At 44.3% G+C, this 24,512-nt stretch overlaps 1 protein-coding gene across 1 annotated transcript in view; it reads left to right on the top strand.

Moving 5' to 3' along the window:
- LOC146187009 (V-type proton ATPase 116 kDa subunit a 1-like) overlaps positions 1-24,512 on the top strand; it is a 127,263-nt gene that overhangs the window by 43,897 nt on the left and 58,854 nt on the right. The window contains exons 2-7 of the mRNA XM_084607545.1: positions 7,863-7,941; positions 9,749-9,849; positions 12,237-12,365; positions 14,488-14,570; positions 16,846-16,972; positions 24,174-24,256. Coding sequence (XP_084463671.1) covers positions 7,863-7,941; positions 9,749-9,849; positions 12,237-12,365; positions 14,488-14,570; positions 16,846-16,972; positions 24,174-24,256 — 602 coding nt within the window. The remainder of the gene's footprint in view (positions 1-7,862; positions 7,942-9,748; positions 9,850-12,236; positions 12,366-14,487; positions 14,571-16,845; positions 16,973-24,173; positions 24,257-24,512) is intronic.

The raw sequence follows: 24,512 nt of genomic DNA, 5'->3' as shown, positions 1-24,512 counted from the left end.
CGCAGTCGAACGCTTTCGCATAATCAATAAAGCAGAAGTAGATGGGTTTCTGGAACTCTCTTGCTTTTTCCATGATCCAGCGAAGGTTGGCAACTTGTTCTCTAGTTTCTCTGCCCTTGCGAAACCCAGCTTGCACGTCCGGAAGCTCCCGATCCACATACTGCTGCAGCCTACCTTGGAGGATTTTCAACATCACCTTGCTAGCGAGCGAAATAAGCGCGATCGTGCGGTAGTTGGAACAATCTTTGGCACTGCCTTTCTTTGGAATGGGGATGTAAATTGACCTCCTCCAATCCTGTGGCCACTGCAGGGTTGTCCAAATCTTCTGACATAATGTATGCAGAATGTTAACAGCGTCATGGTTGAGGTTTTGAAGCAACTCAGCTAGAATGCTATCAATTCCGCTAGCTTTGTTCTTAGCAAGGCTGGCTAAGGCCCATTCAACTTCACTCTTCAGGATGCCCGGCTCGAGATCAGTGATCACAACCGTCTTATGTGTGGTTTGCACATTCGGGTCCTTCTTGTATAGTTCTTCTGTGTATTCCTGCCACCTCTTCTTTATCTCTGCGGCTTCAGTGAGGTCCTTGCCTCGTTTGTCCTTTATCACGCCCATCTTAGCACAGAAGCTTCCTTTGATATCTTTGATTGTCTTATACAGAGCTCTTGTGTTCCTTAATTGGCTGTTGTCCTCAACTGCTTGGCACTGTATGTTCCGGAAGGCATTCTTATCTCTCCTTGCTATTTTCTGAAAATCCGCATTGAGAACCTTGTATCTTTCTCTTTCCCCCATAACTTTTGCCATCCTCCTTTCCTCAGCTATTTGCAAAGCCTCTTCAGATAACCAGTTAGCTTTCTTGCATTTCTTTTGCTTTGGAACTACCTTAGTAGCAACTTCTTGTATTATATCACGAACATCAGTCCACATCTCTTCGGGCTCTTTGTCTTCTAGATCTAATTCTTGAAATCGATGCCTCACTTCCACAGCATATTCTAATGGAACTTGATCCAGATTATACCTGAAAGGCCTTCTAGTTTTCTGCGTTTTCCTCAATCGAAGCTTAATCTTGGCAACAAGAAGCTGATGATCGGTGCCACAATCGGCCCCAGGCCTTGTTTTTACTGCTTGTATAGCGCTTCTCCATCTCTGTCGGCAAATAATATAATCGATCTGATTCCTGTACAGACCGTCCGGCGAAGTCCATGTGTACAGGCGCCTCTTGTGCTGTTGAAAATGAGTATTCGCTATGGTCAGGTTGTTTTCTTGACAAAACTCTACTAGCCTCTGCCCAGCTTCATTTGGCTCACCAAGACCGAACTTGCCTGTAATTCCGGATATTTGTTCACTCGCTACCTTAGCATTCCAGTCTCCTATGGGAAAAACGACGTCTGATGATGGGGTGCGGTCTAAAAGGCATTGTAGGTCCGCATAAAATATCTCAACGTCAGCTTCTTCAGCAGTAGTGGTCGGTGCATAGACTTGGATAACTCTTTAGTTGAGAGGGTGATCTTGGATCCGAAGTGAAATCATTCGGTCGTTTTTGGGGTTGTACCCTAGCACTGCTTTGCCCATTCTTCTGTTTACTATGAGAGCGACCCCATTCCTTCTCTTGGATTCGTGCCCACAATAAAAGACATAATGGTCGCCGGAGTTAAATTCTCCCATTCCGGTCCACTTGAGCTCGCTGATACCCAAGATATCAATGTTCAATCTGTCCATTTCTCGCTTGACGATATCCAGTTTACCTTGCGTCATAGATCTTACATTCCATGTTGCTATGTGATACATCTCCTTGCAACATCGGACTTTCCGGTCGCTTCCCGACACATCCACAACTGAGCGTCCTTTTGGCTTTAGCCCAGCCGCTTCATTCGTCCTGGAGCTACTAGGAATCGCCCTTTGTTCATCCCCAGTAACATACGGGACGCCTTCCAACCTGGGGGGCTCATCTTCCGGCGCCATATCATTAATGGTATTGTGACTGGCCATAGGGTTTTCTTGGCAGGAAATACTGGAGTGGGTTGCCATTACCTTCTCCAGTGAATCACATTTTGTCAGAACTCTCTGCCGTGACCTGTCTATCTTGGGTGGCCCTACACAGCAGAGCTCACGACTTCATCGAGTTTCGCAAGCCCCTCCGCCACGACAAGGCAGTGATCCATGAAGGGGATACAAAGCCCTACACTACTTCAAAACAAAAATGTGGCATAAATTACTGATAACATGACTGCGAATTTAGTGTTTATTGTTTTCCTCGGTCGTGTGGCAAAATATGTGTAACGAACAAGGTGGTCTCGACGAATTATTGAGCGAACACAACACTAGTGGCTTGTCTGGGGGCTTCTTAGAAATTTACTGCACAGAGTGGCGCGGTTCTGTTCCATTCCTTAATCAATGCCATATATTCAGGTAAATTGTAGATAGTATGACTTGAAAGATGGGACTAGCTCAAAATATAGTGTCTATTGTGAGTCAGCGTCCTAGCTGACCATCAATATATTATCAATATAAGAGCTGGCATTTCTTAACACAACCTTATTCTTGTTGCTGGCTTTGCTCCAGTGCATGGGGATAAAGCGCTTGCGGTACTGACTGAATAAATCACTTGGAAGTTGCGGCTATGCCTCCCTTGTCGTTGCGCTTTCGCATTGTCATTAATATTGGCCAGAATTGGCGATCTTTCTCTGCTGAAAGGCCTCCAACTACTATGTGCCATTTACTGATCCTCAGGGATGAAGACGCCAGCATGCATACAGGAATACAGCGTACGTGGAGTTCGGCTTCTGATGTCCATATAGCTCCAGAATTTATACAGAGCTACGCCCCCATGTGTGCATGCCATGCGATGCCACTGCGACTCAAGAGAATTCTTCATTCACAATAAAACAGGCATTTGCTTTTTTTGAGCACAAAGAAACTTTAAAACGAGCACCCTTCAAATTCGTTCCGTATGTTCCTGCTGTAGCCGTGCACGCCAACTATGCCGAATCCGACTCCCCCTACAACGTGCCGGCGTTGGCACTCTTCAAAGCGGCGCCTGAATATAGGCTGTGTGAACGCGATAAGATAGTGGGCGCCACTTCAGATTCACGCACGCCTAGCCGGCCTCGACGTAAGATTCGATAAATGCGCTTGCACAATCAGGTCAAGAGCGCAGCGTGGAATGATTGCTGTTTACCGCGTTCTTTTTGTTGCTAAACATCGTCGTGGGTGTTGTTCCCAACTTCGTTCGCGGTTGAGGAAGGAACAAGGTGGCCACTTTCTGTGACTCGCCCCAATATTTACGCAGCCAGTCAAATCCCTTCATTAAAAAGCCACAATCCAGAGGGTTTGAAATAACCTCGGAACCAAGTCCCTTGTAATTTAAAGAAAAAATGCAGCATCAACAACACGCACACGTTCTGCGTGTGACATACTTCTGGCTTTGGCAGAGCTACGGATATTATACTAGTTCTGGACGTGAGCAAGACATCTGATAATGTGTTATATGCCGCTCTACACAAAAACTTCTCAAAAAAGAATGTAGAGGCCATACTTACACCTACATCGTCAACCTCTTTAAAGAGAGGACAGCGTAGTTCACTTGAACGATGCTCATAGCGACAAAGCCACCCAGGAAACCACAGGGCGCTGTCCTCTCGCCTTTCCTATTCAACATCATCATGGGCTGACTTCCTCCGTTCTCGACGCCGTTCCCCGCATACAGCACTCCATAAACGCGGACGACGTCACCCTCTGGGCTAATTACAACTCAGACCGTGAGGTACGAGACTTCCAACAAGAAGCAGTATACAGTGTCACCGCTGTCTTACATTCTCGCCGACGAAGTTGGAACTTCTGGTCATACGGAACCGCCAATATGGACTTCCCGCTCCCATAATTCACGAGCTGATCCAGCTCCACATCAGCGAACAACATTCCCTCTCCTAGGCAGTACAGGATATGGGACTCCTGAGTGTCCTATTTAGGCAAGTGTGGATGGGACAACCGTCATACTACATCTATTGGCTCCCGATTGGGAACAAATGGGAAAGCCCTAGGTGGGGCTTGTCTCTGTTCATCCTACATGGGCTAACGCGTAGGCTAACGCATAATTAGGCTAACGCATATCATATTCCTATATACACACCACAACGGTCCCTTGTTGGTTATTTGAGCGCGGATCCAACCCAAAATGGAGTCTCTGTGTGGGGAAATCTTCATGAAGGTGGTATGGGGCCGCACAAATTAAATCGCTGTGGGTCCTATATCGGCTGTTGCGGGGTAAACAAATGGGCACTTCCGTATAATGCCCCACTCGGTCCCTTGTAGATTACTTGAGGGCAAGTGCAATCTGAATGAGAGTTTTTTATGGGCAAATCCTCGTGAACCATAGGTGCGGCTCGTACTGTTAACTGCTGTAGGTATCGCAGTGACCGTAACAGGGCTGGAGGAAGGGCGTGGTCTGCTCAAATAGGTCTCTTGTAGGGAATGAGGAGCAATATGTAACATGAACGTGGGTGTTAAGCGGGAAACACATTGTCCAGCCAAGTTGAGGCCGCTTATACATAATCGCTGCAAGTATTACATCGATCTTTGCGGGCATGGAAGCTCGTGCAATAGCATTTCGCTTAGGCGCCGGAATTTTCAGAGCCACGAGGGTTAACGAAACCTAAATACGGACTATCTTCACGAAAAAAATAGTGCAAGCGCTAAGGGGGCATCCGTTTCAATGTAGCTGTCGGTTGTATCTTAGCAGTAGCAAGGTTGAACATACCGGAATGCACGAATACTAACGCGCATGCATTATTTCCATCCATCATTTGTATGAGACATTGCTTTAAATTTAAACTGTAGATCACGTGTACAACACGTGTACAACAACTGTAATGATCTCTGCTTGATTAAAAAAAAATTCATGGCCTTGGTTCTCGCGCTCACTAAGCCTGCGTAAAAATGATTGGGCTGGACCATACACACGCGTAAGTGCACTCCCTTAACAGGTGACCTGGCAGCTTTCAACTCTCCGTACGCTATTATCGCTCTGGACACGCTAATTATCCGCCTGAACTAGGCCTAACATAGTGGCAAGAAGGCCACATTCGTCTTTTGAAATATATTGTAAAACTTCGTGTGTTCTGCTTAGTAAGGAGTGATATGTGAAAAAAAAAGTTTATGATGTTGGGTTGCAAGGGTAAGTGGGCAAACTCAGATAGGGGCTGCCTATCAAATATCTACATTGGCTCCTTATACAATGTGTGGGCAAGCCGATGCGGGAACTACAGGGGCAAGCCCGCAACGGGCTTGCCGCTGTAGTACCCGCATCGGCTTGCCCAAACATTTTATAAGCATCGGTTCCGCCCTGCATCGATATCCAAAGTATGATCATCGAGATACATTCTTGGGATATGCTCATTTGGCAATGCCGAAGGCATGGGGGCTGCCTACATCGGTACCCGTCAGGGTGTTTATAGGCAACCAACTACGCCAGCTTCCATTGCAGAACTCGGAGTCCACCACGGCTCACACGAAGTGTCCACACCATATCCACCAGAGCCACCACTTCGCAGCCCGCTATTTGCTTCATGGGACATCTCTGTCAATACTGTCAGGGCTCTTCTGATGCTTATACAAAACAATACGCAAAGCGCTATAGCAAACCAAATATTTCACATCGCACCGGACCAGTGGACACATAGGACGCAATGCCGCGCGACATAAGGGCATGCCGAAGGCTGATCAGTGGATACTCAGTCACACTTTCTTCCTAAGCAGAGTCACATATTCATGCCGCCAACTACCCCTCTGGAAGTTAAGGTGTGGAGATGGTAACAGTGCCATCCGATTAGCATACAAAGCAGCTTTCAGCCTGCGAAATGACGCCAACAACAGTGTACTCAATTTGGGAGTACTCAAAACACTCCCCCCCCCCCTCCCCCCCGTATCGAAGCTCTCAAGACAGCCCATATTTTGCGTTTACCACGCATGCAGGCTGGCAAACACTTCCTCGACCAAAGCTTCATCTGTTCCCAATTTTCTTCTGCTCTATAAATTGTCTGATATATATCTTGTAAAAAGTTATTGACCAGAAAAAAGGCAAGCTGCTTATGAAAAAAATAGTTAGCTGGGGTTTAGCTTTAGTTAAACCCGGTAGGTTGCGTGAGCGAATCCGACTAGCTTCTCTTTCTACTTTTTCTTCTTCTTCTGCGGCGCGGTGTGGCTACCGACCGGGCTTACCCGACGGCTTGAAGAGGGGCCCAATCTGCGGTCGCTCTAAAGGTCAAACGTGGCTACCGGCCGGGTTTACGCGACGGGCTGAAACCTGGCGTAGTATTGCTTACGCAATAAAACAAAGGGTATCAATGAATTCCAAGTAACCAAAAGAATGTGTTGGATCGTCTGGTGTACATCACGAACACCGTGATAACGAATCAGAACTCGGACCTTTCTTACCTTCTTATTTTAACGCAATAGCGTTAAAGGTTCCGGTCAACGAAAATCCGGCGTCGCCGTCGGCGTCGGTGCTGTGAACTAAAAATCACGAGCATAGCGCTGGCAGGCATGACAGCTGGCAGCTGACATGGTGTCCAGCTCGGACCCAGCTGCACAAAAGGAGCTGGTGGGCTGGGCTCTAAGAGTCGCCGAGAGCCACAAGCTCCCGGCCACCCTACGAGATATCGAGCTGACCCATCAATACAGACAATAAGGCTCAAGGATCAATAAACATTTTCACCACCACGACCACCACTGACAGGACATAGGGATGCCTAATGTTACATTTGGCAACAGCTGCCGATTCGGGCCTCTCCATAACAAGGGAGGGTGACGTCAATCGGCCTGTCAGCACTCTTGCATCCACATTCCCCTTGGCCATGCATGCACGCTCATGCGGAATGGTTAAAGAGGTTTTTATATTTAGGGTGGTAGCCTGCGCTGTCGCGCCATACTCTTAATGTGAAGCTTAAGTCTCCCCGATAATTTTTTAATAACATATTTACTTTATTGCGCGTGAAATTTATACGCATAACGATTCTTCTTCTCATGGTCTATAAGAAATCGAACAGGCTGTCTTAAGAAGTACCGTTGATTATATCCAGCGATTCAGTTGTTGTCTCAGCAAATTTTTTATTCTTGAAATCTACCGGTGATGTGTCACAGCTGCATCATTTGTTTAGTCGTTTGCTATCTTCATTTGTATAATGTTGTATTCTCTTTTATACCCAATGTAATGCCATTTTAGGACGCCGTGGGTATTGCAATGCGTAATGAAATTGTAAATGGTCTTACTTTACTGTAATTATTGTTCGATTTGTTATTTAATGTTCATCATAGCTAAAATCTTACTGCACAGCTTTATTTTTACGTCTGATTTGGTCAGTGTTCTAGCCAATAACGAGTAAATAAATAGAAATAATCATTCAGTCAGGGTGTTTGTGATTAAATTATTTAGAAGTATTAATAATCATTATGTCCCCTATAAATAAACTATTAGGTAATTTATTTGAGCATCATGTTGCTGAAATAAGCAATTATTTCTTTTAACAATGAATCAGTCAGATTAATTCTCCTTATGGATGAATTAGCGAATCATTCAGTGTATATAGTAATTACTCGATGAATGAACCATCACTTAATCCACCGATCCATCCATGATCAACCCTGATCATTAATCACTGAACACACCAATCAATTATGATCGAAATAGTGAGTGATTGAAAATGAAATAATCTATCAGTTAACTGATCAAGCAAGAACGAAACAACCTTACCTTGGCCCAGAAACGGAGAATGTCAATACGCCGGCGCTGCGAACGTTCACAGCGTGGGTGCCCCATTGAGAGCATACCCGCGCCAGCTCCAACACGTGTGTTTTCGTTCTCTTGCAGTTGAACCCTGACGTCAATGCCTTTCAGCGGAAGTTTGTGAGCGAGATCCGGAGATGTGACGAGCTGGAGAGAAAGCTGAGTGAGTCACGTGTCCACAATAGATCCAAAATTCTTTTTAGATCTTTCTTTTTGGATTCTTTTTGGACCTTTTAGGTAGAAATCCAATAACTTTGTATGCATCTCAGGCCAAAGGAAGTAAATTCGTCAACTCCCAGCGAAGAACGAAGTGTTTGATCACCACTTGCAAGCCGTAATAGAGCTTTGTTTACCGGTTTAGTCATCATCATCATCATCATCATCAACCTGATTATACCCACTGCAGGGCGAAGGCCTCTCCCATATCTCTCCACTTAACCCGGTTCTGTGCTAGCTGCATCCACTTGACCCCTGCGAACTTCTTAATCTCATCCGCCCACCTAACTTTCTGCCGCCCCCTGCTACGCTTTCCTTCCCTTGGAATCCAGTTTGTTACCCTCAGCGACCATCGGTTATCCTCTCTTCGCACTACATGTCCTGCCCATGCCCATTTCTTCTTCTTAATTTCCACTAGAATGTCGTTAACTTGAGTTATTTCTCTGACCCACTCTGCACGCTTTCTATCTCTTAATGTTACCCCTACCATTTTTCGTTCCATAGCCCTCTGGGTTGTCCTCAACTTAAGTAGAACTCTCTTGGTTAGCCTCCACGTTTCAGCCCCATAGGTGAGTACAGGCAAGATGCAACTGTTGTATACTTTCCTCTTGAGCGATACCGGTAAGCTGCTAGTCATAATCTGCGAGTGCTTGCCAAATGCGCTCCATCCCAATCTTATTCTTCTTGTTATTTCCTTTTCATGATCCGGATCTGCGGTTACTACCTGTCCTAAGTAGATATATTCGCCTACTACTTCCAGTATTTTGCTACCTAATGTAAACTCCTGTTCCTTCCCGGTTTAGTAATTGCGCTGAATAAAACAGGAAAGTAAGGGCATCTGAGAAAGAGAAGCCGCAAGCCGCTGCCAAGACAGCATTTATCCCATAGCCATTATGTTTTTATTTTACACGAAACTGCAAGTTTCATTGTGGTCCAACCAGGGAAGGCAAAAACTAAAACCAATTGCGTAAGTAACTGAATTTCAGCAATTTAATTTTATAAAATAGGCGTTGGGTAGAAAAAAAAAACACAATAAACAGACTGTCAAAACAGTATCACACAAAGCTAGCAAGGATATTTTGGAAATATTTGTTTTTCAAACACTTCTTCCTGTAATGAGTTTACTCTGCAGTTGTTCGCGGAAAATATGAATATTTATATGGAGAAATCTGTGACGAGAAGGGGTCAATCCATTATTATGTTGTGAAGTCAATAAACGTATTACGTAGGATCCCAGAAAGATTTATATTATTTTTTGTGATCCAGTGAATCAAGAAAGATTAACCGAGAAATAACTTCTAATGTGGAGCAAGTGTACTCAAATGAATGCCATTAAAGCAGACGGAGTGTCAGGTTCTCAGATAATGCACTCCACATTTGCTTTTTTTTTTTGCTGGTTGAGAAATCGCCATTTTTAAAGCACGAATTTTTCATTAGCTGAGACGTCTTTACATAAACATCTGTATTAGAGGATAAAACGGGAGTTAGAAGATGAATACATATTATGAGAGAGAACTCAGCAAGGGTTGAGGGAGAGCCTCAGTTCGCAAGCCGAGCCAATGTTTCGACAACGGGACTTGCAGCGCGATCGTCACTATGATAGATACATCACTATGCTAGAGACATTTTCAGGAACTCTTCACGTAAAGGTAGTGAATTGCAGATAAGATGGACGCCGTGTGCAGATATGCGCATGCGTGCTACCCTTGGTGCCTTTGGTCTGTCACCCAGTTCTCCACTCTCGGTCCTCACAGGGTTTGTGGAGCGGGAGATCCGCCGGGACGAACTGGTGATTCCAGAGGATGAAGAGGCCGAACAGCGGTTGCCACAGGCTCGGGAACTGGTCGACCTCGAGGTGGGGGTGTCGTCAGTGCGGAGTACAGTTTCATTTGTCCAAAGTATGAAAGTCTGCTGTGCTGTCTGGATAGTTTTGCTCTGTTAGATTTTAAAATCTATTTAAACAAGGCCTTTTCACTTTTCCCGAGCTGAAGGCTTCTAGGAGTGCTGCGGAATGCTGCTGAACGGCGCCATATATTCGAAAAATTTGCTCCAATTAGAGTCGCTGGAACTGTGAACACACTGCACCTGCCTTTTATTATGCCGCCGCACCTCGCATCCGATTTGTCGCAGTCACATGGCCCTGTGCTACCACAAAATATTCAAGCCGGTTTAAGGACACCAGTGCAGCAGCTGTGAGGGCTTGAGCGCATTGACTCGCACTTCACGCGTTGAACAAGCGTTTTCTAGGACGATGAATATAGATACATCTCCGCTCGCTGTGGCTTCGAATAAAGCAGAACTCGACAGTGCTCTCTGTGCAACTGCAAGCGGCAAGAGTGACGACAAAGGACGAGCTGTTAGCCTTCTTTGCATAAAGTGGGAGAAGTTTGCACCTCACAATGGCGCACAACTGGGGTGGCAATTTTTTTACTATGACTCGTTTTCATGGCGCACTGCATGCGAAAAAAGGAACGTGTTCGAGATGTGGGCGAGGCCACAAAAACTGAGCTGCATATATAGTGAACATTTGAACGTAATTCGTGCCTCGTCTCAAAAGAAGAAATTTGACAGAAGTTTTTGAGGCTGCGGACGCGCTAATAAGTACGCCAGGAACACCAATGAAATTCTTTAATCGTAATTGACGCTTCAGAACCTACCCTGATACTTCGACGAGTTTGCAAAATGGGGCAGGTCTAGCTCGCCTTCTTGTAATAAAAACTCAATTATCTGTTGTACCACTTCGGACAAAATGCGATTGAAAGCTTGTTCAGCACTAATAAATCTGTGTAGGCAGCTCCTATAGACCATGGAAATTTAAGTATAATTCACAGAATAATTATACAGGCTCATTTCGTTGAGCCTAGTAAATGCAATTGATACGAAATAGATGAATCGATGTAGCTTGCTGAATCTACTCCTGAGTCAAGCCGAAAAGTACGTACGCTCTTGAAGGAAGTCGAGGCTCGGATAGTATCACCGAAGAAGAAAAGGAAAGCATGCATTACCTAGTAGGTTACATTTTCCGGGATGGTACGAAGAACAACCAACGACACGGCCGTGCAGTACAAGAAACCTTGCATCCCGCGTGGCAGCAGCTCAAGCAAAATTTAGAGGACTGGGGCTTAAGTCTGCTCAAGAGCGGAAATAATGAAATCAACTTTACAGGATTGTTTATAACTGCATCACCTTTGTCATTGCTACTATAATCATTAGCACTATCACTGCTGTCATTATTATCAACTAAATGCACTGCCATTGCTATCTCTAGTAGCATCGTTATTATCACTAACTGCATCGTCATTATCATCGCTTCTATCAGGCTAAAGCTAGGGAAGGAGGACTACGATCGATTCCTCACGAGCCTGGTGTAGTGGTTAGCGCACTCCGCTGGGGAACGGAAGGATAGTGGATCGATTCCCGATGGAGACAGATTTCTGAAGTGTCAGTTCTTGTACGAAATTCCTGCGGATATTTCTTGCGGGACATTTGTACAGCCCATGAGCCAAGAAAGGCTTGCGCTTAAAGTAAATTAAAAACATCTAACCCATCTCAAGAGGCACAGCTTCAGTCTTTGTCCCGATAAGGCTCACATCCACCGTCCATTTACATCAGGCTGACCCGTGCCGCTCGCCAACCGTGCAACTGCCCTGTCAGGGTTTCAGCCGGAATCCTCGTTCTTCGCGCGCGCACACACACGTGCGCACGCACACACACACACACACACACACACACACACACACACACACACACACACACACACACACACACACACACACACACACACACACACACACACACACACACACACACACACACACACACACACACACACACACACACACACACACACACACACACACACACACACACACACACACACACACACACACACACACACACACACACACACACACACACACACACACACACACACACACACACACACACACACACACACCGATGTAGCGATGGGCGCTTAGGATAGCGAAATGAATTCCCAGAGAAAGTTGGCGTCTTTTCGGCGACAATGTGACCGCGGATGACACTGATTTAATGGAGTTCACCAGTGGGCGCAATTTGGCCGATGGACAAATGCGCGAGCCTTCGAAGGGTCGCAGCGGTTAGGAATATTCTTCAGGCATTGGCTCGGCCGCTGATGATCATTCTCCTCTCAGGCGTGTGTCGCACTAACTAAACCGTGCAGGAGAAGGAACCAGTCCCGCGAGTAAACTGTCTGTGCAGGCCAACGTGGACCGGCTGGAAAGCGACCTCAGTGAGATCAACAAGAACAACCTGGCTCTGCAGAAGAACTTCGCTGAGCTCACTGAGCTCAAACACCTGCTGCGCAGCATGGACGCCTTCTTCGAAGAGGTGAGCCCATTGCGGAAAGGGAAAGCGGTCCTTCAAAGGCACACTACCTGCTGGGCAATGAAGCGATGTTTACAGCAACAATGTTTGAGCTAGCCGCATTGGCAGCAAAACACCTTTGACTATGAATGACGCTCTCCTTCAACTGATTCGCTCCAATGTTTGCAAGAACTTAAAGCAAGGACTGGAACTGTGCCTAACTGATTTTAACTAATGGTTTCCTTTCATACTACAGGCATCTTACGCTAGGTGGCTGCCCTGACGCATCTTTGGAAATAATAAGATGCCTAAATTCGAATCAGAATATAGTCCGAATCCTCTACGTACAGAGCACAAAATCCTCTTGAGAGCACCCTAGGGAAGAGCAGCAATTTAAGTTGGAGGTTGGTGCATCTGCATCTTTACAACGGATTGTACTCAGCTAAAAGGCAAGGTCAAAAGAGCAAAACGTTGATTGGACGCGCCCAATAAAACATGTACTTTCTCTGATTGCCTGTTTACTTCCTCCTTTGCTACGCGTCTGTGTTGGCACAGTGCGACCGGTTTCAAAGAGGTCCGAAAAGTTTGTACAATGGCGTTATAGTTTTCGCGGATAATGGCAGCGTCTGGCGGCCGGTCGCTCACCTTGACCTCATCAGTAATTGTACCATCATACACAGCCGGAAGATAGCCCCCCATGTTCTCTCGGTGGTTATGGTACTTCGCTGCTGATACGGGGGGTCGTGGCCGCTGCGGCCGCTTTCGATGAAGGTAAAACACAAGACACTCTTGCACTGTGAAATCTTAGTGCAGGCGGTCAAAATTTGCAGAACCGCACGTGTAGTACTAATAGAAAGAAGAAAAAGAAACAGCATGCACCTCAGGCTAGGAGCACAAATGTTCTTTTTGCCACCATAACTGGATAAGTGCTTTGGATTTCTATTGCGTGGGTGCATAGTGCCTAGATATACTGTAGTGGATGTGAATTGACGACAGTTGCCTTGTGTGAATGTCTTTCTTTCTGCCGTTTTCTTCCTTCCTTATACACGTGCCTTTCTCGAAAAAACTTGAGTTGCGACTTAGTGTCCCGCCCTTTCTTTTCTCCACGCGTGTGTCCATTTCGAGTTTTTTTTTTTATTCAGCTGTACATATGTGATCCTTCTTGACCGAGATCATATGGCGCACGAAATTCTCGAGGCTTTCTTGATAAAAACATGTTTATTTATTTATGTATTTATTTGTTTGCAGGTACTGATAGCCCATTTGGGGGGCTGTGGCAGAATTGGGGAACAATATTTAACAATAAAAATGCAAGTTCGTAACAATAAAAAACTGTGCACTACAACAAAGCAAGAGACACAAACGGGTGGCATAAAGGGTTACGCTAGATAATTACATGCTCATGTACGTAACTCAGTATCCCTAAGCAGAAATGAAATATCCTTTCTTGAAGCCTTCTGATGATCTTTTCCTGCCACATTAAGACTGCGGGGCCCAATTAATAGGTGTGGCTTGCTACGACACTTTTCATCGTCGCTTTGTTTTCGGTTTTGTCTAAGTTTGTAGGATGCCGACTCCTGTTATCTGAGTGCACGGCTCTGTTGTTGATATGATTGTTTGTTTGACTCTGTTTTGATTGTTAGACACTGCCTTTTCTAAGGAAATTGTTTCCATTCTTTGTTGACTAGCTTTATGAGCGAGTGACAGGCTTCGTGATAATGCTCTGTGTCAGGTGTTCAAGCCTCATCTTCAAATAAGCAGTTGGTAGCGTCCCCATTTGTTTGTCTCTTCCTCTGTGATGTCATCGTTGCGCCGGTTCCTGTACATCGCACGCCAATTAGCCACACAATCCTTTATTCTAGGCGTAATGCTTCAGTATTAATATGCATAGCGTGGTGCATTGCTGTGACGTCTTGCTTTAACTTGAAACATGGCACCACTTAATGCTTACAAATTAATGTGGCTGTATGCTTATCAGACACCGCATTACCGGGAACTTTAAGCAATTGTCGCCAATCCTTCCGTCATTGTAGTTACGCGCTCTAATAACCACTACCATCTAAAGAGGGACGAGCCTGCCGCCACCAGCACTTTATTTAAGCTGTTGACAAATGGTATGCCTTGTTTCCTTTCTCCACTCATTTAGCATGGACACGACCTAGATGACGATGCCTCGGCGAAGCGGTCACCTGAGGCGTCTGGCGAAGAGGGACGGCACGTGCAAATGGGGTAAGGAGGAACGGTCCCACAGAACGACCCGCGAAGAGACCTTCAACTGCTCGATACAACCGTTTATAGAAGAATGGTTAGCTGGGCTAGTAGTTATATATATGCACGTTATATCACCTAACTTGAGCGGAGATTTTAAAATAAAAGGCGCTTCGGACGCGAAAGAAACAGAATGCCTAATTGTGATACCAGCACAGAGCTGACCATGCTATTTTTTCGAAGTTTTCATTTCCACTAAGTGATTATGTTTAATTCCTCGTCTTTTTTATGCCACAATGTATGCAGCTCATTTCGCCTAAAAGCCTGCCGCCGTTGAAGGCGGGCGGGAAAAAATAGGATGGACACTTAAGTTTCTGTGTAAAGTGACGTATCTGTGTAAGCATACAAAATGTCTGATTAAGGAAAGCCAAAACAAGAAAGCCTCAAACCCAACTGGCAGGATGTAACTAGAAGAGCTATCAAAGCTGACCAATAAGCGTAAAGTATCGGACATAAGGAATTGTAGTATACAGGTCATTGCGCATGCTCTAAAGAACGGCGTGAGCCTAAAACTGGGCGTACACAAAAACCAAATATATGCGGACAATATCGTTAGTAATATGAATAAAAGCTAAATGTGCACTAATTATAATTACATGGATAAGAATGTGAAGATTTCTGCACTGAGCGTTGCGGTGCCCGAGATAATCAAAGTGATAACAGAGGTAGCAGTAGAGAGTAATCAGACGTACCGCTTAGAGCGAAGACGGAAGGAACGAAAAGAGGAAAGCAGCTCAGTTGAATAAGGTAAATGGAGATTAATTAAACAAAAAGGTAGAGATTTTTTTTATAGAACTGGCCACTCTGTAAACGCAATTCCTCAAGATCTCGAGAACACCACTATTTTGGGAGAACTGTATGATAAGAAAGGGGACATAAATAGCTTGAATAATTACAGATCCATTAGCTTAAAAGTTGTTGCGTACAGTTCCCGAAGGTATTTTATCTAATAGGTTTCATTTAAGCTTTAGAACAGAGCCCCCTAGCACATCTGGCAGCCTAAAAAAGTTTGTTGAATTGTGGACACGAGGAAGGTGCGTTTTCGAGATATGGCCTGTGTGGATGAAAAACCAGGCACGCTGGAAGACACGGAAACAAACTCCTTGCGGGGCATATTTTTGACAGGCTGTATAAGGAATTTGCTAAAGTAATCGCTAGCAGAATCAGCAGGTTAGCTTTAAGATTCGGTCGACCAAAGAACTAGGTAGGTTTTCTCAAAATCTGCTCGACAATACGTCATATCCAGATTATTAACCAGGTGGTAGAAAATGCTTGAAATATAACCAACTGTTATATATATAGCATTCACAGATTAGAAGAAAGCATTTTGAAACATTAGTAGTGCCCCGCCGGGGTGGTGCAGTGGTAAGACGCCCGACTACTGTGCCGGAGTTCCCGGGTTCGAACCCGACCTCGGCGGCTGCGTTTCGATGGAGGCGAAACGAAGAGGCGTCGTGTGCTGTGCGATGTCAGCGCACGTTAAAGATCCCCAGGTGGTCGAAATTACTCCGTAGCCCTCCACTACGGCTCCTCTTTCTCTCTTTCCACTTTCATTCCCACCTTCCTCCCTTCCCTTACGGCGCGGTTCGGGTGTCCACAGAGCAAGTGTGACAGTTACTGCGCCTTTCCCTTCCTGTGAACCAATTTATTTAAAAAAAAAAACATTAGTAGCAATGCAGGTATCACGGAATGGAGGTGTGGATGAACCACATGCTAAAGTTTTCCATGCTGCAAAGCGACCATATTCCTGCGCAAAGAAAGTATTAAAACAATTACGCGAGAGAGTGCGGAAACACGAGTTTCCAGTGATATTCACAGCTTGCTAGTAAATGTAACGTATTACCGTTATCATCAGCCTAACTAGATTCACTGCAAGCCAAAGGCCTCCCTGATGCACCTCCTTGCAATTAACCCTCCAGCGGCATACAATAATAACAAAATCCTCCGATTTCTGTTAGGTTCATTGTTTGCCTACATAATTTAATTTTATTTGGTCGGGTTATATTCGGTTTTGAAAAAGTACGACCGGAACATGCTCGTGGTGATACAGCATTAGCGCTTGATGTGTATTCTGTTACTCATCGTTTTGAAATACGAGGCGAAGGCATTTGCCCCACACACATTTTAAAGGAACACAGTAGCTTTAAATGACAAGTCCGTTACTCAAAATTCTTTACTGTTTTTGAAATTAGCAGCGATTTGAAAGTATACGCTTTCACTTTGTGCCCCATGCCAGGTTCTTCGCCGGTGTGCTGCCTACTGCTCGGTTCGCGTCCTTCGAACGCATGCTGTGGCGTGTGTGCAAGGGAAACGTGTTTGTCCGAAGGGAGAACCTGGACGAAGCCATCATGGATCCGCAGACGGTGAGAGTCACTACGAAATCCTTTCATGCCTTTGGAATGTAAAAAAAAAGCTCTTCATGATCTAGCAACCGTCGCGATGCACGATTGGGTACCCACTGTAGCGATAAGAACACTCTTGCGATAACGCTGACTATGCCCACAAAACAAGTTATGAGGTATCAGATGATCTTCAAGTGCAATCGGTAGCCAGAAGGAGCTTAGTTGGTAGTTCGCCCGCGGTTGCACAAATATAAATGTAGCGAAGTCGGAAGCCCTCCTTGGACGTCAGTTTCACCCACGACGGTGTAAGCTGTAATAAAACGTGGTCAGTGATAACGAATCAGCATTTGCCCTTTAGAGATTTAGAATATCAGGACAATAAATGGTAAGTAACATGCCAACGTTCAGAGATGACTGAGACAGGGTTGACGGCTCTTACTTCAGGCGTTGATATTTATCTGGTCGAGTAGGAGAGAAGGTCGCAATGAGTGTTTTTATAAACTCAATGGAGCAGCCATGAAGCATCAATCGCGGGCTGAATATGCAAACGGCATTGTACTGTAGCATCACCATATGTACTTGTGCTTGGTAAGAAGAAACGGACATAACGAAACGTTCGAGGACTCTGGGGCAGAGCCGCCACATTCTATGTCACTAGCCATGATCAGTAAATATGCTGGCGCACATTTTCTAGACGCGTCCCTAGAAAGGGTCGTCTGTAGTACGACCTGGCTTGCCCTATCATGGATATAGAACTGTACCTCCTCGAGGGTGAACTACACGGGCTGGCTGATCTCATACAATTGAGCCAGGCCGGGCAGCTGAGGGAAGACAATTGTAGAGTGGATGGCGTGTATGTGCCCTCGGTTTTGACGGCCGTGGAGGTAAGTGCCTAACTGGCAGGAGAAGACCAAATGAGTTGAACCTGGAAACAAACTTATTTACCATTGCCTCGATGAACCACGCACAGAAGGTCATCACTTGGTGGTATAGGCACTGGAAGACAGCCGGTAAAACAGGTGTTGAGAGCTTGGTCGTAAAGACGGCGAGACCACTGTCTGCAGGCGTCCGGGTTCGAGGCTAATCAGCGATGCTAATGATGCATGGCGCACAACACTAAGGAAGAGAAGATGTACACGGAAAGGTAGGATACCCTAGGAGAGCCACCAAAAATGAAGGCCGGAAGAGTGAAATAAACTCCTCACTGATAAGATGTAAACAAATAATTTTTTACCTGTACGCAACATCCGGTCGAAACATGAGAGCACCGACGGCGATGAGATGATTTAATGGCTGCTGACGTATAATGCGATCCCATCATCCGTGTCATTGCTTGTCTTCCCTGTTTTTAACACGTCATAAGACCTTGACCCGCCAAGCTATCGCCCTCTTCGAAAACTAGAAGAATGACATTCAGGGCGAGATGATGGGGAACCAGGATAGTAAAACAGTGCTGGTGATGAAGTGCCGGCTCAAGAATAAAATAAATACACAAATGAATCCTTATACGAAGTTTACAGAGCTATCTGCAGTCAAAGGCTAACAGGCCAAGCCCATGTACGCTTTCATCGGCGTAGGCGCTCAAATGTGATGGTCATTGGGTCTCATGTCAGACGTTGACGGTCTCAACTCAGTGAGGTCATAGACATACCAATGGTTGGACTAGTTGGTTCATGTTCACGAATCAAAATAGCGCTAAGAGAAAAAGAAGACGGAAGGAAAGAACGTTGACAGGCGCTATTTTTTCATCTTGTGTTCTTAGTTTTTGTGTCTTCATGGGGGGAGGGAGGGAGGGAGGGAGCGGGAAGTAGTGGATAGCGGCGGTTTGCACCACATAGGTAGGCTGCGGTAGCGCTGGCTCGGCTAAACCTTCAGCAGTCCAACAAAGACCCCGGTGGACGTCAGGCTCCAAAGATTCGGGACCATGATGAAGACGGTACTCAGCGCGGGCATCAAAGGTTACATGGCGATCAGGCGGAGGATGAAATAGCGCTCTGTCCCACGTCCGCTATCTGCTTCGTTTTCCAGTGCGTCACAGTATTATATGTGTTGATGTGCTGTATATATTTTGCCGACACGATTATTATTTGCCGAAGAGGTCGAATTTGCTGCACGATAGGGTTATAGGAAGGTCCGCATTTGCATTCGGCAGTAGCAGCAGTAGCACATCGACGACGCTTGCCTTGGAAAGTGCCTGACGCATTTTTTTCCACTTCGCAGGTTGGTGGCTTTGCTTCTTTTATTATTTTTTTTTGCATCTGATGCTGCTGCCGGCTGCAACTGCTTAGTGATAGCTATGCCTAACCTTACGGCTCTAGATGACCCTGACCTGTGTCTTTCTTGTCATGCTGCTATCCCGCCCAATGACCCATTTGTAACCTGTGTAACGTGTGAACTCAACTACCACATCGGAATAGCATGTTCAGGTCTAACAGCCAAAGTCTACAAAAATGAGGAGGCTGATAGCAGCATTGCGCAGTGGAAATGACAGACATGTGTAGTGGCGTCAGAGCACACTGCGCGGCGGTCTAGCAAACAAAGTTGTTCAGATGATTCCTCCTCGGTGAATAGCTATCCAAATAACGAACAGCAGAAGTTCTCCCAACAGGGACTAATGGCTATCGTATCAGATTTGCAAAAAAAAACTATGCCTTCTGATGCCTTTAGTTGAGGTGATGAATACAATTCCCGAGTTGAAGCGAATAGTAACTGATGTACAAGAGTCCATTGGACTCATGTCTGATAAGTATGATGAAATGCTCTAGCGTCAAACCAAGCAGGACCGTGAACTAACAGACATCAAGGCGCGTCTTGCAGTGGTCGAAGACTCCGGCAGTTCGTAGGTGATATTAGATTTAAAGGATCAAGTTAACGAACTTGAACAGTATGGCAGACGGCAGAATCTCGAGATACATGGGCTCAAATTGGAAGAAAATGAAAACCTCTTGTCTATAAAATCAATGAGCTGGCTGCTTCCCTTTGTCTCTGTTCTCTTGACGAGGACGACATTGACAGCATCCACCGTCTGTCCGCAAAAAAGGGGCTCCCATCCTTGTAAGGTTCGTTTCTAGGAAAACAAAAGAGAACTGGAAGGACAAGGGTAAGCAACTATTTGATAGTGGTTCAGATATCCGCTTCTACGATAACCTTACCTGACGAAACAAGCATCTTTTATGGCTGGCACGCACAAGGGCAAAGCAAATGGGTTATCGCTTCACATGGCAGAAGAACGGAAAGGTGATGGCCCGCAGGGGCCCTGGAGAACCCATTTTGCTGAGTGCATGGGAGGCAGATTTGTGCAACATCAAGGAAACGACTCGGGCTGAAAGCGATGAAACGGAGGAGTGACCGTTCATCCATTGAGTTTTCTTCTGCTTTCTTATCATCTCTGGCAGTATGGACTACAGAGCACCTTCAGACAACTACAGCTATTACGCGATAGATGATTTTAACAGCACAGTAATTGGATTACCTTCCCACCCAAATAAGACTTTTTCTTTATTTTGCTTAATCTCGCAGAGTCTTCGCAACAAAGGAGACGCCGTTGACACTTATTTCAATTCACTGGCCCATAAATTTGATGTTTTGGAATTTACAGAAACGTGGTTGACTGATTCACTGGACGTTGTTCAATTGAAAACTATTCTGATGTGTCTTTGTTCAGAGACAGCAAAAAGGAGGGAGGTGTCTCTATTTTCGTGATGGTGTATCACAGGCCTGTCTAGAGACATTTTCCGTTGTTGATTATAATTTTGAAGTACTTGTTGCCGAATCTTGTGATGTTGTTATAATTGCATTTTACCGACCACCGTCTGGGAACGTTGAACGGTTTTTTTCTTACCTCGACAGTGTACTTAGCTCGCTTAAAGGACATAGCCAATCTGTTGTCGTCCTGGGCGATTTTAACATCGATATATTAACTGAGAATACTGTATCCAAGAACTTTATTGCTATTATGTCCACCTACAGTTGCACAAATGTTATAAACCTGCCTACAAGAATCACCGCAAGTACAGGAACTGCTCTTGATTTATGCTTCACTGACTTTTTACCAAACGATGTCAAGTCCGGTGTGATGGCTTGCGACGTCAGTGCCCATCTTCAATTTTTTATTTTTCTTCCCCATTCGAGGAAACCTTTTTCTAGAAACTATTTTATCGAAAAAATTAATGACGAAACAATAAATCGCTTTCGACGCATGATCTCAGAAGTGGACTGCATGGTCAGATGTTCTTAATGAAGTGGATCCTAGTAGCTCTTACGATGTCTTTGATGAAAAATTTCAAAACGCCAATAATGCTGCCTTTTCTCTTGTTCGCAGCTCTAAATACAAAAAGTCTAAAAAGCCGTGGGTCACAAAAGAGCTGTACAAAAGAATAAGGCAGAAACACAATCTCTTTGCTGATTTTTTATAGTGTAGGGACATGAATATACTGAAACTGTATAAAACCGTAAGGAATAAACTCAACACCGATTTTAAAACCGCAAAACAGGAATATTACGCAAACGCGTTTGCTAATAAAAATGCCTCAAATCAAATATAGAAGTCATACAACAATTTAATATCAAAACGATGTCAACCAACTTCAGTAGAAATTGTGGTACACGGCGTCCACCTTAGAGGTCGTCCCTTATCCGACATGTTCAACCAACACTTCTTGACGGTCGGTGAAAAGCAGGCCGCACAAACGACGTGCACTGATACAGTGTCATTTCTTCAAGTCAGTCCAAATTGTTCAATATTTCTCTTCCCAACAACAACAGCCGAAATTTCTAGGTATATGATGTCTAAAAACTAATTGTTCCGTTGGTGCTGATACAATTAAGGGTGAGGTAGTGAAATCTGTATCCGATATTATCGCACCTTTGTTGTCACGTATATGCAACCAAATGCTCAAAGAAGGCAAGTTTTCAGAGAAATTAAAATTTGCGAGAGTTTGCGTGATACATAAGACTGGAAGCTATAACGATCCTAATAATTATCGCCCAATATCCATTTTGCCTGTCTTCGCGAAAATTGCCGATCAAGTTATCAACACCCACCTAATTTCGTACCTCGCTAAGACCGGAGCTATTGCCAAAGAACAGTTTGGATTTCAGGACAAATCTACGGAAGAAACTTTACTTCTCATAAAATACAAAATAATCTATAACATCGAAAGCAGAATGTTTACACTTGGGCTTTTTTTTAGACTTTAGAAAAGCCTTCGACTCAGTCTGTCACGAAATTTTACTACGCAAACTAGAATTATACGGGGTACGAGGCTCAGCCCTCAGTCTTCTTGAGAGCTACTTGTCATCCAGATTACAATTTACACATACCTTCCAGCTGCGGGCTTATACGCACTGGTGTGCCACAAGGCTCAATGCTGGGTCCCATTCTATTCCTAGTCCACATAAATGATATTGTTAATATCCCTCCTTGCTCCGAAACAGTTTTATACGCCGACGACACAAGTATTTTCTTTACTGACGCGAGTTTACAAGCTATAGAGAGTAAAGCAAATATCTGGTTAGAAAATCTCTCATTGTGGTTGCGGGCCAATAGGTTAGAATTATGTAATATTCAGTGCTAAAAATAAAGTCATAGGAGATGAGCCAACCATACTATAAAAATCAAACTTAATACAGCGTGTACATACAATAAAATTTCTTGGAGTGAAAAAAGATTTCGCAATTTGTGGGCCTTCTAAACAAATTTGGGCTTCTATTACCAATATGGCTAAAAAACAACTTTATTTCAGTCAAAATCAATCGCATCTTCACTATTGTCTGCTGGTATGGGGCGATACAACACAGGCTAATTTAAATTCTTTGTTTCTGCTACAAAAAAAGGCCATTAGAGCAACTGCTAACCTAGCTTACTTAGAAAGCATGGACCAGTGGTGGGACAGCTTAGGGCTATTAACCATTTTTGAGTTAAAAACTCTTCGCTTTTTTGTAACGCCAGAACTACCTCAAAATCCATATCACCTTCGGCATATGGAAATAAAGCAAGAACGAATTACGGGTTTAAAACGATTAGATATCAAACGACTGTCCTTTAAAACGAAAACAGAAACATCCATGACCTCTTGTACCAATGCAAAAGTAAAAGAATCTACAAGAGAAAAGCGATTGCACTGCTGACTCCATGACGTTTTGGTACATCCTGTGATATACTGTGCATTCATATCAGTGAACATGGTTCTTTTTTCTTTCTTTCCCTTCATAACTTCCTTTGTTTCATCATTGCTTCTTTTCAAGAAATCTTAATTTACTGTAACATGCACTGTACAGCTTCTCGCTCTTGTATGTCCATCGTAGACTGCTGTACCAGCAGTCGTGGCGTGTGATGGTTTCATGTTGTTGTTTTTTTTTTCTTATTTATTCAGAACACCTTAGGTTCAGGTATTGTGGTTTTTTAAATGAATTTCGTTTCATGTGCTTGTGGAAACTGATGTCATGATGACCGCTACACACATTGTATTTACTTGTTTTTTATACATGTGCCAAATGCTATTTGTTTCCCCCAGGGAGGAAGGCCCACGTCAGGCGTCATGCCTTTTGGCCTCCTTCCTGAAGTGTAAATAGAAATGCACTTCAAATAAATAAATAAATAAATAAATAAATAAATAAATAAATAAATAAATAAATAAATAAATAAATAAATAAATAAATAAATAAATAAATAAATAAATAAATAAATAAATAAATAAATAAATAAATAAATAAATAAATAAATAAATAAATAAATAAATAAATGATCTTGGAACCTTCATTTATTGAGTGAAATATTCCCAAAGACAGTTTTCTTTACGCAAAGTATGGTAGGTCTGAAGTAGCAGCTGAGCAGTGTTTTTTTAAATTGTACAATGAGTCTTTTATAGTCACAGGTTTTGCAGATCAGCTCAATGAGTACTGAAACTGCAGAGCACATGACACAAAGCTGGAAGCGGGAGGTCAATGCGCGAGGGCCGTAAACGTCTCGTGACATTTCTGTGATCGGTAACGTATCAGGGAAAGGAAAATGATCAGTGTATATTTTATACAGAGGAAGAAAGCAGTGCGGGTCAGGAAACAAGCGCTACACTAGCAGTGGTAAGCAAAACTGATTTGGGAAGGTGAGATAGCTAATGGTCATTAAAGGCACCAATATAGTTTCTGGGAGGAGCAAGTCAAGTGAGTGACGAGATTAAAAATTGCGGAGCTGCCCTCGACGATCTTAAATCTCTGTGCGCAGGGCGAGTCCATGCTCAAGTCGGTGTTCGTGGTCTTCTTTCAAGGCGACATGCTGAAAGCTCGCATCAAGAAGATTTGCGACGGGTATGTATATGGCAGGTTCCTTTTTCCGTTTTTGTTCGGAAAAAAAAATAAGCTAGGAGAGCGAACACCCTACATGCGCGGATAATTGCTCAAGGTTCTTTGCCAAAGTATAGTGCCTGAAGATCACCATTACACTAGTAAGCACTGCGTGTTTCTAGGTGGCATTCACATACCTTGTGCCCTAAATTATTCATGGTCCGCAATGAAATCCTCTTGCAGCTTAGAAGGCGAACTGAAAAGCATAACCTAGACAGGC

Source organism: Amblyomma maculatum, chromosome 6 (genome assembly GCF_055883805.1).
Source record: "Amblyomma maculatum isolate TAMU_Amacu chromosome 6, ASM5588380v1, whole genome shotgun sequence".
In the NCBI taxonomy this organism is placed as follows: domain Eukaryota; kingdom Metazoa; phylum Arthropoda; class Arachnida; order Ixodida; family Ixodidae; genus Amblyomma; species Amblyomma maculatum.
This window is presented reverse-complemented; position numbering and strand designations above follow the sequence as displayed.